Source organism: Halichoerus grypus, chromosome 10 (genome assembly GCF_964656455.1).
Source record: "Halichoerus grypus chromosome 10, mHalGry1.hap1.1, whole genome shotgun sequence".
In the NCBI taxonomy this organism is placed as follows: domain Eukaryota; kingdom Metazoa; phylum Chordata; class Mammalia; order Carnivora; family Phocidae; genus Halichoerus; species Halichoerus grypus.
The window spans coordinates 6,876,624-6,894,000 of NC_135721.1; the positions used below are offsets into that span (position 1 = coordinate 6,876,624).

The window sequence follows — 17,377 nt, forward strand, 5'->3', positions numbered from 1 at the left end:
CTCAGTATTTTTCTAAACACCAGATATTAGGTCTCTCCCCTTTTCTCAAATACTCTTTAAGACTGATTTGGGGGAGCTCCTGGCTAGCTCAGTCAGTGGATCATGTGACTCTTGATCACAAGGTCATGAGTTGAAGCCCCACAGTGGGTGTGGAGTCTACTTAAAATAAAAATTTTTTTAGATACTGATTTGGGGATTTTTTTTCCAGATAAAATAATCACTTGCATCATAGTGGATAACCACCATTTAAGCTATGTATTATGCCAAGAAAAGGAAAATTAAAAGATTTGAACATAGTATCTCTCAAATTCTTGTTGAGTGACTGCTTCTACTTTTTTTCCCCACTTTTATTAACTGCCTCTGTATTTAAATTGAAAGTTCATTGACTAGATGTCTTAACAAAAGAAGGTCCTCTGCATGTTGGAGGTTTTATGTTAACATATCTGTTCCTTCCTTCCCCCCAAATTCCTCACTGATAATCTTTTAAGGCAGCCAATTAGTAGCTTTTAAAAAACAGATAGGCTTTCAGAGGTAACCTTGCTAGAATAAGCTACCACACGTCTTCAGAAAAAGGTTCTTGGTGTTGCCATTTTGATATTAAAAAGCATCCCTGTCGTACAGACTGGAAAGCAGCTCACAGGCGGGAACAGGGACAGGCAGTGCCATTCCAAAGGCAGCAGCGTCTGTGTCTGTGTCCCCAGCCCTGCGGTCAGAGCAGTCCCCCGTCCCCGACTCTTGTCTGCAGAGGGCTGCACTCTGCAGTTTCGGAAAGCCCGACCTGCCAGCCTGAGTGTCCTAATCATTCGAGATCCTGGACGCCCGGGACAGTCGGGTGAGACCGCGCAACTTACCACACAGCCACCCACGCTTTTATCTTTGTCGTCGAGGGGTTAGACGCCCGTCCCCGCAGCCCCTCCCGGGAGCCCAGGTTAAAAAGCGCTTCCGCGGAAGGCAGGTGTGCGGGGCCTGCGGGGCCTGCGGGGCACGTGACTGGAACAGTTGTGCCTTCGGGCAGCGCTGGTGCTGGAAGCTTCGCGGAGAGCAAACCGGTGTCGCCCTGGACGGGCTAAGCACCCCAGGCCGCGGGGTCGGTGGCGCCGGAGGGAAGCTCGCTGGGCTGCAGGCGATCGTGACAGCCGCCACCCGGGCGATCGTGACAGCCGCCGCCCTCCCGCCCTCCCTCTGCGGCTTGCGGGCCCGGCCACCGCCCTGTCCCTCGTCCTCGCCCTTCCACACACACACGTGAACTGTGAGGAGCAGGAGCAGGAGCCAAAGAGCCAGAGCTTCCATGCGCCTCGTGAACGTGACATTCCGGAGTGTTTAAACTTCCAGTCGATCATAATCTAAAAACTCCAGTTGTTTAAATCCTTACGATTGTGTAGGTAGGAGTTTATTGGTTTCTGTAAACAAACCAGTAATTGATTACATGAACGTGAGATATTTTTTCCCTACCTTTTGAATATATTTCTGTAGTTAAAATCCAGCATTTTTCCTTAGTAACTAGGTTACCCAGCCAAGTTTATTCAAACGTATTTATTACCATTAACTTCCTAAAGGAGCAGGCGGCTGGCCGGGCCTCCCCGCGACCCCGCGGGCTCCGTGGGCAGTGCGGCCCGTCTGGCTTGTCCGACCGCGGCTGCCCTTCCCGGCCTGGCTCCGGCCTGCTGCTCGGACGGCGGGTGCAGGCGCCTGGGTAACTGATGCGGACGGACGTGGAAGTTAGTGATTAAACTCCAGCTCCTTGGCGACAGACGCAGTGTCTCAGTGACTTCCGTCCCTAAGAAGTTGGCACGTAGCAGATGCTCAGGGAAGAGTTTAACTCAAAGGAGGCGTTTGAAATTGATTCAGAGGAGCAGACAGCAGCGGCCTTGAGTCTGTTCAGCGGAGATGCCCGCACTTCAATCCCAGCCCACCGCCTTCCAGCCGCGGGGCTGCAGGCAAATCCCTTCCCTGCGTCTCGTTTTCCTCCTGTGTAAAAGAGGCTTCTTACTAAGATTGTAAGTTAAGATCATGTGTATAAAGTGCCTAGCACAGTACCAGCTGAAGAAAGCATGCTTTTTTTTTGTTAAGTAAGCGCTTGGCCCGACGTGGGGCTCGAACTCACAACCCTGAGATCAAGCGTCACATGCCTACCAGCTGAGCCAGCCAGGTGCCCCTGAAGAAAAGCAGTCTTACTAAATGATTGCTGTGTACTTTAACCATTTTATAAAATTAGTAAAATATGTGAAGTTAAATTAAGTCCATCTCAGGAATAGATAGAAGTATTCTACTTCAGAACTAGGGGTTATCTTCAATATTATTTTTCCCCTGGTATATAAAAATGTACTTGACTTCCTTGTTAATGCATTTTGCACTAATATTGCATCTTTGTTTATCTTAAGGGACATATTTGGAGAAGACTGTGTAAGTGTAAAAGATGGTTCTATTCTCAGTGTCACAGTGGACGGGAAAACAGCTAATATAAACTTGGAGACACGGGTATGTAGCTGCTCCTTCCCACATTTCAGGACATTTGGGAAAGAAAGTTAAAACAAAAGTAATCTCTGGTCTCACACCAGACAGCTCACTTCCGCATTTTGGCATTTCCTTCCAGTTTTTTTTCCTACATTTGCTTTTTACAGGCTTTGTTTATGTTATTATATGTAAAGTTACACATTCCTGTTTTTTTCTTTTTTTTTTTTTTAAGCTTATTTATTTTTTTAGTAATTTCTACACCTAGTGTGGGGCTCAAACTCACGACCCCAAGATCAAAAGTCGGATGCTCTTCCGACCGAGCCGGCCAGGCGCCCTGCGTTCTTGCTGCTTCCCCATCCTGTCCTAAGTGTTCTTTTTTTTTTTTTAAGATTTTATTTATTTATTTGACAGAGAGAGACACAGCGAGAGAGGGAACACAAGCAGGGGGAGTGGGAGAGCGAGAAGCAGGCTTCCGGCTGAGCAGGGAGCCCGATGTGGGGCTCGATCCCAGGACCCCGGGATCATGACCTGAGCTGAAGGCAGACACTTAACGACTGAGCCACCCAGGCGCCCCTGTCCTAAGTGTTCTTGCGCCTTGCTGCACAGCACACGGTTCTCGTGTGTATATTCCCCGTCATTTACTTTTGCACGAGAGGCCTGAGTCCATTTCTCTTATTTGGCATCCAGTTGATTCCAGATTTTTTCAGAGAAGCTGTTCTCTGGTTTTACCAGCAAGATCCAAGTGGCTTTTCCAAACAATGGGATTCAAGATCTTGGGGCCTGCTCTGGTCTCACGCTACAGATCCTGCATAATTATTTCATAAGCATAAGTGAATAAGTATATCTTACAGTCTTGTTTTTGAAGATTAGAACAGTTCTACTAAACAAACAACATAGGTTTTAAATTTATGTTCTTTGACTATATAGATGCTTTGAGGAGGCACTAGTTTATTTTACCCCACTAGAAAAATAAGCTAAGAATATAACCAAGTGGTTCACTAGAGAAGAAGTCTGGACAGCCAGCAAGCACATGAATCAGATGTTCAGCTCCGATCCACTAGTAATTAGAGGAAATACGGATTGAAAGTACAAAACCTCACTGTTTGCTTAACACTTGGGCACAGATGAACAAGAGTGCTGGACCTGGCGCCGGGGAAAACCGGGCCACAGTTTATTATCAGGGTCAGTTTGGGGCAGGGAGGGGATTGTAAATGAGCTGGCACGTTCTTTCCGCAGTGTGTTGGTGAAATGCCTAGAAAAGCTCAGAAAAGTAAATACCTTTATCCACAATTCCACTTACTGCATCTAATCAAAGAAAATAATTGGACAAGTTAATAATAAAATAATTCGAGCAAAGATATATACAAGGATTTCTCTTCTAGCATTGATTGTAACATCAGCAGAACTGCAAGAGACCGAAATACACACGAGTAGGAAACTAAATGAAATCAGAATAGGTTGTGTGTGTGGTGTACTCCCGGACACGGAGGCCTGAACAGGCAGCCATCAGCAGGATGGCGATGGGGAGCACTGATGGGCACAGCTGTCCCCCCCGCATCAGTGAGGGGCAAGAAAAGTTAACCAGACCGCAAGTATGACAAATTACCCCATTTTGGTTTTAAAGAAATACATATGTGTAGCTCAAAGTCTGGAAGGTTATACGCTGAAATGTTCACGGGAGTTATCATTAGGTTATAGAATTAAGGGTGTTACTTTTTTCTTTCCTTACTAAGTTGTAATATGAGCAATATTTATAGTATGATAAAATTTTAAAACCACATATAGTGTTTTGTAGCTGAGAAATTACTAGAAGATTATTAGTCTAAATCAGATTTAATACAAATTTTGAGCTTGCTAAGTAATTGGTATTACAAAGACTGAGTTCCTGGTAATGAAACTTACTGGGTCAGAATATGGACTTTGAAGTAAATCTAGTTCACTAGATTTTCCATTTATTCCTTTTTCCAAAATTAACCTCTAATTAGACCCAGTGATTGTGCGGTCGCGCTCCGCAGGTCGGGCCCACGCCTGCAGGCCTGAGGGCCACAGCTCGGGGCCCCAGACGCCAGGCTTCGGAGACCCCCGCCCCTCCCGGAAATGAGGATCGCTAAAGAGGATCGGTCTGTCTTCCGTAGAACACTTGTAGACACTTAGGGTGAAAGGCCTGTTTGTGCTTTCACTTTCAGACTGTAGAATGCGAAGAAGGGAGCGAGGAAGACGAATCCCTGCGGGAAATGGTGGAGCTGGCCGCCCAGAGGCTGTATGAGGCCCTCACCCCCGTTCACTGACAGCCGCCCGCCTCCGGCTCCGTGAGCTGCTTCGGAACGCTTGACTCCACTTCTGTGACTTAAAATAAAATACCTTAGTTTCTCGGGAGTAGCCTAGTGACTTGTGACGTCAAATGGCCCTGATTCCAACAGCTTGGGTGCTGCTAAATTACCAACTGATCTGTCCATTATTCCAAAATACTGAATAAACTGCCTAAGCTGCCAATGAAATCTTTCAGATCTGCTCATAGCAACTGAATCAGTGTCTTCGTGGCCTTTTTAAGGAAAGAAAATGCATGATGGTTTGTATTTTTATGTCCATATTCTGAAGGGAATTAATAGAGATTATCACCTCAAGTGCCTTTTCTGTTCCCTCCTGATACTCTTGGCAAATTCCTTAATTTGTACATTTGTAAAATTACGACTTTCGGGATTCAGTGATATTTTCTTTCAATTCAGAGATACTCAATTCACATTCAATTCAGAGATATTCAGACTATAATTTTTATGCCTCAAGTTCCAGGGGATTCAGGTGTGAGTTGTTGAATTGCTCTGTGTGTAAATTAATCATTAGGCCAGTTTCCTGAAGCGTGTGTAATTCAGACTTGCAAATAACTGGCACAGGAGTGTAGGGGTGCGGCGTGCTGAGGGAGCAGATCAGCCGGGGTGTCCTTGGGGTCCGCTTCCACGCACGGGTCTGACTCCTGGGAGTAGGCCCCCACCTTGGCCCTGCCCTTGGCCCCTCTGGAGTCCTGCTGGGTACCTGCTCCAATTCCTCATCCCCCTGCCTGGTATCTTACCGCCCTGGCCTGCCTTCAGCAAGAATCCGGTCTCTAGAAGTTGTACATCCTTCTACCCTCCACCCTGCTCCTTGGCTATGGATCCCCACCTTTCCTAATTTCTCTCCCCTCCTGCAAAACCCCATCTTCGTCCTTGAATAGTCTGCCTTCCTGTCTTCAGCAAACGTCTTAAGTTTTTCTTTGAGGTCAAAACCTTCGATAAACGCTCGAGTCCGTCTATTTAACGAGATGGCTGTGTGATGAACGAATCCCTCGGAAGCACTTCCTCCCCACCGAGCCTCACACTCTCGCTGTTTGCGGAAACCTCTGGCCCCGCCCGGAGGGTGACGTTGACTCTGGTGGCGGCGCCAGACCGCCCTCCCTTCGGGCCCCCGGGGAAGTGCCGGGGGGTGCGCGGCCAGACCGACTCTCCGGGAGGCCTCCGGGCTCCCCGAGGGCAGGGGGCTGCGTGCGCCCCGCCCCTGACGGGATGAACCAACGAACAGCGAGGCCGCTTTGTAAACGGACAAAAACGAGCTTTCCGAGGGGCAACTGCTATCGCATGTGTTAAAAAATGGCCGGTTGGTGCCAAAGGAGCCCAGCTCGAGGAGCCCCGGGGAAGTGGCGGGCAGCCACCCCGCGGACAACAGGACAGCGACCGCGGCTCAGGCGCCTCCCCAGCTCCGCGGGCGGCCCCGCCCCCGCCGCTCGCCCCGCCCCGGATATCCGGCCTGGCCCCGCCTCTCGGCTGGCAGGCAATATGGCGCTGTGCGAGGCGGCGAGCGGCGGTTGCGCTCTGCTCTGGCCGCGGGTGTTGCTCTTCGGAGACTCCATCACCCAGGTACCGCCGCTCGGTCCTCACATGGCGGGTCGCTTGGGCGCCCGCGGCCGCGCTCTCTGGGCGACGGCCCCAGCTCACTGGCTGTCCTCCGCACCGGGCTTCCGTCCTCCCGTCTGCCCCGCGGGTATCAAGGTCACCTCCCTGCACCCCGCTTCCCCCGGCACGGGCTGCCCCGAAGGCTGAGCGCCCCGGCGGCGGGACCTGTTCGGGGATGCCTGCAGCCTCCAGCGGCCGTTCGGAGCCCCCCGGCGGGGCTTCCCGTTTCCGGTCGCCCCTGGCTTCCGGGTAACGGTGTGGGTGGCGCAGCACTTGCACACGCGCCTCACGGAGCCTGTTCCACGGGTGAGGTGAGGTGCGGGGAGGTGAGGCGCCTGGCCCAGGCCGCGCCCTGGGCGTGACTGAGCCTGAGGTCCCTGCTTCCCGTCAGTTTTAGGGATAATCGGGAGACCTGGTACGAGCTTAGTGTCTTCCTTTTCCACGAAACCTCCTTTGGTCGCTCGCAGCACGGACAGCACTTTGTGTCCCGCGCGGAGCTGCCGGGGACGGTCACCTGCGGGAGCGCGGTGGCGGCCGAACCACTTGCTGAGGTTCTGTGCAGCCCGCTCCGTGCGGAGAACACTTGGAACCAGCGCCCTCTGCTTCCTCTGGTGGAACAAGCTGAGCTTGAGTAAAATGTCCCCAAGAATAACGTAGTAGATGACCTTTTCACCCAAGATCCTTTCAACCCATATTAAGGAAAAATGTATGTTCTACTTCAGGGAGGAAGTACACTTTAAAAAATTACTCCCGTGGTGTTTTGTGTTTGTTTGTTTGTTTTCTTATTTGTCTCTTCAACCATGACTTCCTCAACCAATTTTCTGTGTATGTGCCAATTTTTAGGCAAGAAGGGCAGTAAGGGCTTTCCAAATTTATAGGACTGTGTATTTAAAAAAGGTTCACCCCGAGTTCTGTAATTAACTTCCTTACTCTTTTCAAGTATGGAAATGTAGTACAGCATGGATCTCGCTTCCTAACTGAACATACAGTTGATTTTATCTCTTGTACATAAATTTAAGTAGCTATTCTAAGTAAAAATGACTCTCATATTCTCAGTAAAATGCGGATGACTGGCTCAAATCCAACTGATAGGGAAGAAAACTCCCTCTAATTTCCAGAGTGCTGCTGAGGTTTAGCTGTAGCGATTCCTAAAATGACCTCTGAGCGAAGCAAATGCTGAAGGCCAAGAAGTCAGGGAGGATGAGAGGAAAACAAAAGGAGTTGATGACCAAAATGTCCCTTTCTAAAATGTGCTAATTACATCGATACGTAGTAATGGACTTTTCCTTTTTCAGTTTTCTTTCCAGCAGGGTGGATGGGGAGCATCACTGGCTGACAGGCTGGTCAGGTGAGAATAGTTTCTAGATTGATACTCGAGTGCTTATTGATGGAAAACTATAACTGCATCTCAGAAGACAGAGTGAATGATACAGTTTCAAACCGTAAATTCCTCCTTTCTTCATCTTTGTGGGCCTTTCCTGGTTAGTGTACAGGGTTGGGGGAGGGAAGGAGGAAGGGCAGGTGCTCAGGATTCAGCAAAAGTTCTGCTGGATGTGAAATAAAACCCTAAAAGTTGTGGAAAAGATATTGGGTTTGGAGCCAAACAAATACAGTTATTCACCGTCTGAGGAAGTTTTTTTTTTTTTTGCAGGTATTACTGTGGATATGATTTAAACGAGTAGTAAGGAATTCGATTGAAAGAAAGCAAAGTATATTCATAAACCAAAGTTAGCATCATTTCTGGATAGAGGTTTTTGTCCCCCAAATTCTCTTTATGAAATATATTAGAAATAGGGGTGCCTGGGTGGCTCAGTCGTTAAGCGTCTGCCTTTGGCTCAGGTCATGGTCCCAGGGTCCTGGGATCGAGCCCCATATTGGGCTCTCTGCTCCGCAGGAAGCCTGCTTCTCCCTCTCCCACTCCCCCTGCTTGTGTTCCCTCTCTCGCTGTGTCTCTCTCTCTGTCAAATAAATAAAATCTTAAAATATATATATATATTAGAAATAGTGATGATTTTGGCATTTTATTTGCCAGACTTAAGGTAAGCATATGCTAAGGAAGTCATCAAAAGGGAAACACTGCTCCAATTCAAGAGGTTAAAAAATACTTAGAAATATTTTCCACATGTAAACTGGTCAGGAGTTTTGTCTCTCCTTTAGAAGAAATAAGCTGGATGTACTACCAGCTTATTAATACTTGATAATTTCTTCACCAGTATAATAAACACACCAAGAAAATATATTTTATTTCCAAATGTGAAATGTGTTTTAAAATGTCTTCACTTTGGGCGCCTGGGTGGCTCAGTTGGTTAAGCGACTGCCTTCAGCTCAGGTCATGATCCTGGAGTCCAGGGATCGAGTCCCGCATCGGGCTCCCTGCTCAGCAGGGAGTCTGCTTCTCCCTCTGACCCTCCTCCCTCTCATGCTCTCTGTCTCTCATTCTCTCTCTTGCAAATAAATAAAATCTTAAAAAAAAATAAAATAAAATGTCTTCACTTTCTCCCTCATTTTTATCCCCTAAACTAGAAATGAAAAATTTGACCTTTTTTTTTTGGCTTTTTCTGTTCCCAAATGCTTTCCCTATTTAAGTGGACTTAATCTAGAAATATGAAAGTATCACCGGTTTTCCCTTCTGTAAAATGGGAGGATTATCGCTAAATTTTACTGAATGCTTACCAAGTGCCAGAAACTAAAATGCTTTATGTGTATTGACTCATTAAATCTTTACAACTACTCTGTAATACAGAGTGAGTGAGTCTCCGATCCATCTTCTAGCTGAGAAGAATGAGGTGGAGAGGGGTTTTGACAAGGTCATATAGCTAAGAAGTGGCAGGTGGCCCGGCTCCAGAGCCCGTGGTCCTGAACCGCCGGGCAAACTCGGGGGCTGTGCTTGGCGCTGACTGGCACTGGGGGCCGAGAGACCAGGCAGTTACATCCACCGTCCTTTTTTAGCGCCGGAACTGGGTTCTTCCTCTTCCACCCCAAACAACTGCCCCTTAGGTGGACATTTTCTTCAGCTGTGTGAACACTTAGGGTGAATTTTCTTTTTAAAGATTTATTTCAGAGAGAGAATGCGCCAGTGGGGGGAGGGGCAGAGAGGCACAGGCAGACTCCCCGCTGAATGCGGAGGGGCAGGGACAGGGCTCGATCTCACAACCCCAAGATCAGGACCTGAGGGGAAACCCAGAGTCAGAAGCTCCACCCACTGAACCACCCGAGCCCCTCCCCCCCCCCCCCCCCCCCCCCCCGTGAATTTTCAATGTCAGCTTCAGCCATCTGCACAGCCCTGAACTGATTCACAGCCCTTTGGGGTTTTTTCTTTTTTTTTTGAAGTGTAATTAACATACAGTGTTATGTTGGTTTCAGGTGGACCGATTCAGTGTTAAATGTAACCCAGTTTCCAAGTTGTAAAGAGGTACCTCACTGTAACTACATGGATAGTAATCTAAAATACATCATTGTGTCCCATAGGGACATCTTTTATGTTTTAGCATTATAAAAGCATTCTAATAATTCTTAAATCTATTTAAATCCTTTTAAAATTTATTGACATATTTTCATTGGTTTTTTTTAGCCTTATCGCAATATTTCTTTAAAATACTTGAAGGACTTAAAGGAGTTAGAATAAACTCAACTTTTTCAGTTTTTAAAAGCTGCTGCTGTTTGCTTTTAAAGATAAGCCCCTGCCTGGTTTATAAAATGGCTTAATCTACATTGTTTCTGGAAGGCAATCTCCTAGAGCTGGGTTGTTTGGCAAGGAATCTTTCAGTTCGTTCTTACGCTTTCCCTCTTCATCTGAACTTAAATACTTGTTATTAGCCATGAATTTAAGTAAAAGTCTTTCTTTTTTCTTATTTATTTATTTGACAGAAAGCAAGCACAAGCAGGGGGAGAGGGAGAAGCAGGCTCCCTGCTGAGCAGGGAACCCGATGTGGGGCTCGATCCCAGGACCCTGGGATCATGACCTGAGCCGAAGGCAGACGCTTAACTGACTGAGCCACCCAGGCGCCCCTAAAGTCTTTCTTAATGTGCCAGTTTCTGTAGCCTTTGGAATAAGTTGGGCACTATTAATGATACTGTTCAAGCCAGAGAAATTCAGTTAGCCTTCCCCTTTCAGAAGGGAACTGTAACAGTTTCAGCCCTGGGCCTCACTCACTCGCACTTTTTTCCTGGTTCATAGCCTTATACTAATGATTTTTTTTTTCAATATGTAATGGCTGCTCTTTATTGAGCTCCTTATGTGTGTCTGGTTACTTTTAATCTTCACACTGCCTAGCAGATTAGGTATTAGGTTCATCTTTTGCAGTTGGGGAGCCTGAAGCTCAGAGAAATTAGGCAAATGGCCAAGGCCAGATCTGGTAGTCAAGGGCAGGGAGGTCCAGACCCTGGCTGCTCTGATTCCAGACTTTCAGCTTTCCTGCCACATCACACAGGCCTTAGGGAGCAGGCTGCCTTGCCTTCTGGTTTTTTAAGCATTGCAGTGACTGAACCATTGGAGGGGATGTAAAACAGACTCATCAAAATTCTAGGGTATTCTTTTTTTTTTTTTAAGTAGGCTCCATGCCCGGCATGGAGCCCAACGCGGGCTTAAACCCATGACCCTGAGATCAAGACCTGAGCTGAGATCAAGAGTTGGACGATTAACTAACTGAGCCACCCAGGCGCCCCAAGAGTATTCCATTTTAAATTGAGTCTTTAAAATGGCTAGTCAGCTTTTGTAACGATTATGCATGAAAAACACCAAGAAATCACACTTAGAAATAAATGTGGCTGAATTTTGTTATTGTTGTCCCCAAGATTTATACATTTTCAGAGCTTTTCGAGTAGCGGCAAACCAAGTCTCCGGTTGTCTCAGCCTCTGTTCCCTGGCCTTGTAGCCCCGTGTTCTCTGCTGAGATGTAGGAATGGGAACTAGACACCGAAGTAAGCCACGTCGGTTTGCTAACCAGAAGTTGTACTCTGAGGGGTTTTTAAAATTTTCATTATGGACAACTTTAGACAACGGTCTGCAAACACACTGGGGGTCCCGGCCACTAAGTAAAGGAACTGGGACACAGACCCAGGCAACTAGCTCAAGATCCATGGTCCTTTCCTTGTACCCTACGGTCCTGCGAATCAAACCGTGTGTTTTTAAGAAGGCAAAACAAACTGAAACACTATATATACATACATATATGTATATGTGTGTGTGTGTGTGTGTGTGTGTGTGTGTGTGTATATGTGATTGAATCAAAACCATGGGGGGATACTGAGAATGATGTGTGAGTATAGGTTCATCACCTACAACAAATGTGCCTCTGGGGGGCGGGGGGCTGTTGATAGTTGGGGAGGCTGTGCGTGTGGGGGGCAGGAGTATGCAGGAGCTCTCTGTTCCTTTCGATTTGCTGCACCCCTAAAATGCCTCTTAAAAAATAGTCTGTAAAAAGTCTCAGAAATCTTCTATATAGATACCCTCTCCCCCCGCTGACGAACCATTGTTACCCTTGAGCTCCAGCTTGTTAGTGACTTTCCACCCAAGATGCTTGCTCAGATTAACACCTGTCTGCTGTGAGCACCCTGTGACAGGACCCCAGCCCCCGCCACGCACGAGTCCGCAGACGAGATGCCAGCCCCTTTGCTCAGCTATTCATAACCCCTCTTGTCAAGGAAAGACGACCTAGATCTTGGAAAGACTTTAAGGACAGCATGTTCAACTATGTTAATGCTCTTCTCAAAGTGAAAGCACGGCAGAGGCGCCCGGCTGGCTCAGTCCAAAGAGCCTGCGACTCTTGATCTCGGGGTCATGAGTTCAAGCCCCACGTTGGGTGTAGAGATGACTGAAATAAACTTTAAAAAAAGTGAAAGTACATCAGAGCTGCATGACATGAGCAGGTGCCACAGCTGGAGGGCACACACTGTGGGTTCACTGCAGATGGACTAGAAACCGTTCTTTGCTCACAATTCATCTTTTTTTTTAAATTCTTCATTTCAGAAAATGTGATGTTCTGAATCGTGGATTTTCAGGTTATAATACCAGATGGGCCAAAATCATCCTTCCAAGATTAATCAGGAAAGAGAACAGTCTGGACAGCCCAGTAGCAGTTACAATTTTCTTTGGTGCCAATGACAGTGCGCTGAAAGGTAAAAGCATTCTTGTGTTTTCCTAATTCATTTTTAGCTGTGTTTTGTTTTGAGAGCGTGACCACACACGTGGGGGGCAGGGGGGCGCAGAGAGAGGGAGAACTTTTTATTTTTTTAAGATTTTATTTGAGAGAGAGCGTGAGAGCACAAGCAGGGTGAGGGGCAGAGGGAGAAGCACGCTCCCTGCTAAGCAGGGAGCCCGATACAGGGCTTGATCCCAGGACTCTGGGATTGTGACCTGAGCTAAAGGCAGATGCTTAACTGACTGAGCCACCCAGGCGCCGTGGAGAGGGAGAATCTTAAGTAGGCTCCATACCCAGCGGATGAGCCCGACACAGGGCCCGATCTCACGATCCTGAGATCATGACCTGGCAGAAACCAAGAGTCAGGCACTTAACCGAATGAGCCACCCAGGCACCCTGGAAAGTGTTTTTTAAGCACTAATACTTAGAGCTGCTGAGTGTGGAGTGAGATGGGCACGCTCTTGCATAACTGGTGGGGAAACTTGTGATCTTTCCGGAAAGATATTTGACAGCATGCACCCCATCTAGAAATCCAGCCTAATACTCAGTAATGCAGCAGGCAGATGTGCAGACGCCTGGGATGGTATTTGGAATGGCAGACATTAGGGTGCCACGTGGTAAAGTAGACGCATCAAGCTGGTCACGCAACAACTAACCATGTTTTTGAGGGCTACTAATGGACACAGAAATGCCCATAATATAACATTATGTGAAAAAAGAACAATATGGTTATGTATCTTCAGTGTCGTCCCAGTGTGTGTGTGTGTGTGTGTGTGTTTTAAAATATGTGAGCTCCATAAGGACAAAGATCCTTGTAGGTTTTTTTTTTTTTTTTTTAAGATTTTATTTATTTGACAGAGACACAGCGAGAGAGGGAACACAAGCAGGGGGAGTGGGAGAGGGAGAAGCAGGCTTCCCGCGGAGCAGGGAGCCCGATGTGGGGCTCGATCCCAGGGCCCTGGGACCATGACCTGAGCCGAAGGCAGACACTTAACGACTGAGCCACCCAGGCGCCCCACGGTGTGTTTGTTTTTTAAAGTATAGGTATCAACATGGAAAAGATCAGAAGTAGATCCAAGTGCCACCCGTGGTGTTCGGGGTGGTAGGATCACGGGTGATTTTACTTTGCTCCTACGATTGTACTTACGTGTGGCTTGGAAAATGGCTGCCGTGAGTCTTGTGATACTTGCCTGTGAGCCCGTCAGGAATGACCCTTTGCAGGCTCGGCGGGAGTGGCGGCAAGAGCCAGTGCTTCCGGTGTGGGGGGCGCCTTGCTCTAGTGCCTCCCACGCTTCGCCGAGGTCCCTTCCACACCCGTCAGGGAGAGCCGGTTAGCGGCGTGTGACCCCGGAGGAGACGGGAGCGCAGGAGGGTCGAGCGTGTGCGCCAGGGCACCGGCCCGGATGGCGCGCGGCCGCAGACTCGTGGCCACCGGGAGCCTCGGCGGTCTGCGGTGTGACGTCCGCCGTGTGAAGAGCCGGGTCCTGCGCCCCCCGCCCCCCGTTTCTGTCCTCGGGGCTCACCCTGCCCGGCGCCATCAGGAGTCCCGCGGATCTGTGAACTCGTCTTACTCTTACCCGCGGTCCCTCGTAACAAGGTGCATTTGGAGTATCCGTGTTCCTCCCGCACAGACGAGAACCCCAAGCAACACGTCCCGCTGGCCGAGTACGTGGCCAACTTAGCGAGCATGGTGGGGTACCTGCAGGAGGCCGGCGTGCCCCGCAGCCGCGTCGTCCTCATCACGCCGCCCCCGCTCTGTGAGGCCGCCTGGGAGCAGGAGTGCCTCCTGCAAGGTACGCGCGCCGGCTTCCGGGCCGTGAGGACACCGAGACTGGGCGCCCCGCGGCCGGGGGCGGGACTCCCCGTGGCTGGGGCGGCGTGGCCTGCTCCCGCCGGACCCCAAGCACGCGCGGCCGAGTCCGAGAGCCTGCGCCGCGGGGCTGGGACCCCGACGTCCACACGTGGGGGCGTCCCCCGGGCCTCCCAGCAGTGCGAGCTGCCGAGGCCGCTGCTCAGCCCTTCGTCCGCACGGCCCTGCCTGTGCCCTGTGCCGGCACCCCTCCTCCTCCTCCCCGATCGCGGCCCCCTCCGCGGGCGCAGCTCTCCACCTGCCAGCGCCAGGTCTCTGCCGGGCCGCACCGGGAGGCACTTTTGTCGCCACCGCTGTTCGTCTGTGTACTTTTAGGTGCTAAGCCAGGACCTGGCCAGGTGCTCCGGACACAGAAGCGGCTGGAACCCGGTGCCTGCCTGTTGGACTAGGGAGGGCAGCGGTCCCGTCATTAGATACTGGCCGCAATATGATTAACGGTCTAACAGACGTATTGAAACAGTCTGTTGAAAGTACAGAAGCAGAATCTAGAGATGTCCAGAAAGTTCCCCATAGGAGGTAAATAGGGCAAGTTTACCCTGAAGAGGAGGACAGACAGGGAGGAAGGGGCCAGGCCCGCTGGCAGCAGACATCTGAAGGGCAGTCGCGGGAAGTGGACGAATCGCCTGTCGTTCGCTCCGGAGGGCAAAGCGGGGACCCCCCAGCGGCCATCCTCCCGTGAGGGCTTGTGAGCTCGCAAGTCTGTGCTAAGCCTGGACGGGCAGAGTGCCAGTTAGAGCTTCGGCAGCGCTTTGCAGACCACAGGTCACAACCCTTTCGGGGTTCATGAAACCGAGCGAGTGACCTTTTTTTGAATGAAATAGAAAAAAATCAGGATGTGGGGCACAGTAGGCATTGTTTCGTGAGACTTGTGTCGCTTCCGTAGACGTGGGTGGAGGCCCGGTGGAGAACCGCAGACGGTTCAGCAGCCCGGCTCCGGAGCCACGGGCTGCGAGGACGTTCTCGGGAAGACAGGCCCGTCCGTTCCCGTCTCGGCGCCAGCGGCGGGGAGGGAGCCGCCCGCCCAGCCCACGATAGTTGCGGAGAAGGAGCCTCCGCAGCCCCTCCCGGCTCTGCCCTTCTCGGGCTGAACCCCAGTGAGCCTCACTCCAGTGCGGGGGCCTCTCCTCACATCCAGATTCAGGGGTCTCGGCCCGGCGTCCCTCTCCGGCGTCCCCCTTCCTAGCCTCTGGGTCCAACGGCTGCCGCCGGCCTCTCCTGCCTCTGCACTTCCGTTCCGTGTCCTCTGCGGTGACCAGCCACCGTCCCCTCGTCCCCATGGTCCCGTGCCGGGTAGCGCAGCACACAGGGACCATCGGGTCCGGCGGTCCGTGCCTGTGCACCAAGCATGGCCGGCCCAGGGCCAACTGCCACCCGCGCGCTCTCTCAACAGGCTGCAAATTAAATCGTCTGAACTCGGTTGTTGGCGAATACGCGGGCGCCTGCTTACAGGTAGCCCAAGACTGTGGGATCGATGTGCTTGACCTGTGGACCCTGATGCAGAAGGACACTCAGGTACGGGGCTGGCTCGGGCCTTGGGGTGAGCAGGATCCGACAGACGGGACCCCGCTGTGTGTGGCTCTGCCTAGAGTGGCTCTGAGTAAAGCAACGACCCTTGTTGCTTTCACCGATTAAACCAGAAAGCTGGGGGTGGGGGTGGGGGGGCTTGCCCGGCCTGGTTCCTCTGCTGGACTCAGTAGCTGCCATCCTTCTCCGGGACCCCTTGAACAGTCAGGAGTGAGCACAGAGTGAAATAAATGAGCCAAAAATGGTTCATATTAAGGATATTCAGGCCAAATTCTTTTAGCACTCCCACCCCCTATTGTAAAACTCATTAAAAGGTACAACGATGAATTTAAGCAGGACAGGGTGGTAGCTAAAAATCCTAGCTTGAGCTAGGTAGTTCTAAATATTTTGTTCAAAGCCAGAAAGCCCACTTACAACTATAAAAGGTGAAAGCTGGCCCCCAGGCAGAGCAGTACGAGGAAGGCAGTCTGACGCTCTCCTGTAGTCACAGGTCACAGGACCCAGCAGCCCCCGCGCTTCAGCCCTCCTGTGGTTTCGCAGGCCAGGAGCAGCAGGGGACAGCACGCAGAGTCCTGGCTTCGTCTGGGTTGAACGTCCATCCAGGAAGTTCGGGAAGGCTGTACTGCTCCGGAAAAGGGAACTGCCCACTACTGTGTCCTTTGAGATTTCTAGAATGGGGGGTGGGGGTGGGCTTTCCTGAGAGAGCGTCTCCAAAATGGCAGAGAGGAGCACCGAGGCCTGGGGAGGCCCTGGTCTGGCAGAGTTGTGACCCAGCTGGGCCGCAGGGACGGGGGCTCGGCTTAGGGCGAAGGCTGCTCCTCGGGGTTTCTTCCACCTAACGACCTGCCCGTCCGCCTCCTAGCTAGACCGGGGGCGTCAGAAACCGTGTGGCACCCAGGGCCCTGAGCTCTTCTACCAGCAGGTCGTGTTTCTGTTAATGCACCGTGTTCACTTGTTCGGCCTCTGCCGTCTGAGGAGCTGGAAGGATGGCTCGGGCGGGCGCTGGATGGTACGCGGCTCACGACGCTCAGTGCGTACCGGGCAGCGAGGCCGCACCTCACAAAGGGGTGGCGAGCAGCGGGCCCCCCCAGTTGAACTGTGCTCTCCTCCCTTGCAGGACTTCTCATCCTATCTGTCGGATGGACTGCACTTGTCACCGAAGGGAAATGAGTTTTTGTTCTCCCACCTTTGGCCCCTGATAGAGAAGAAAGTCTCGTCCTTGCCGTTGCTGCTCCCCTACTGGCGAGACGTAGCAGAAGCCAAACCGGAACTGAGCCTTCTGGGAGATGGGGACCGCTAGCCGCCGAAAACCCCGCCTGGCCGTTAACCATGCGGCAGAGATCCCGAGATCAGACCTTTGCTCAGGACCTTGGGATAAAAACCACTGAACCTCTGCCACCAAGATTAATAAAAACGTTAGAATTTTTAGGGGAGCTTTGTACCTCGGTACGTTGTGTGGTAATATC

General features: G+C 50.7%; 2 protein-coding genes across 3 annotated transcripts in view; both read left to right on the forward strand.

The window, feature by feature from the left end:
* CPSF3 (cleavage and polyadenylation specific factor 3) overlaps positions 1-4,959 on the forward strand; it is a 43,337-nt gene extending 38,378 nt beyond the window's left edge. The window contains exons 17-18 of the mRNA XM_036097536.2: positions 2,382-2,478; positions 4,641-4,959. Coding sequence (XP_035953429.1) covers positions 2,382-2,478; positions 4,641-4,742 — 199 coding nt within the window. The 3' untranslated portion in view covers positions 4,743-4,959. The remainder of the gene's footprint in view (positions 1-2,381; positions 2,479-4,640) is intronic.
* Positions 4,960-6,203: 1,244 nt separating this feature from the next.
* IAH1 (isoamyl acetate hydrolyzing esterase 1 (putative)) lies at positions 6,204-17,344 on the forward strand. Of its 2 annotated transcripts, none has more exons than XM_036097540.2 (6): positions 6,204-6,341; positions 7,673-7,725; positions 12,378-12,494; positions 14,149-14,310; positions 15,778-15,899; positions 17,029-17,344. In XM_036097540.2, the coding sequence occupies exons 4-6, from the start codon at positions 14,205-14,207 to the stop codon at positions 17,209-17,211; spliced, it is 411 nt and encodes a 136-aa protein (XP_035953433.1). In that variant the 5' UTR covers positions 6,204-6,341; positions 7,673-7,725; positions 12,378-12,494; positions 14,149-14,204; the 3' UTR covers positions 17,212-17,344. The 2 variants fall into 2 exon arrangements, with proteins under 2 accessions (XP_035953433.1, XP_035953431.1); XM_036097538.2 differs by having other exon boundaries at positions 6,261-6,341; positions 12,346-12,494.
* The last annotated feature ends 33 nt before the right edge of the window (positions 17,345-17,377 follow it).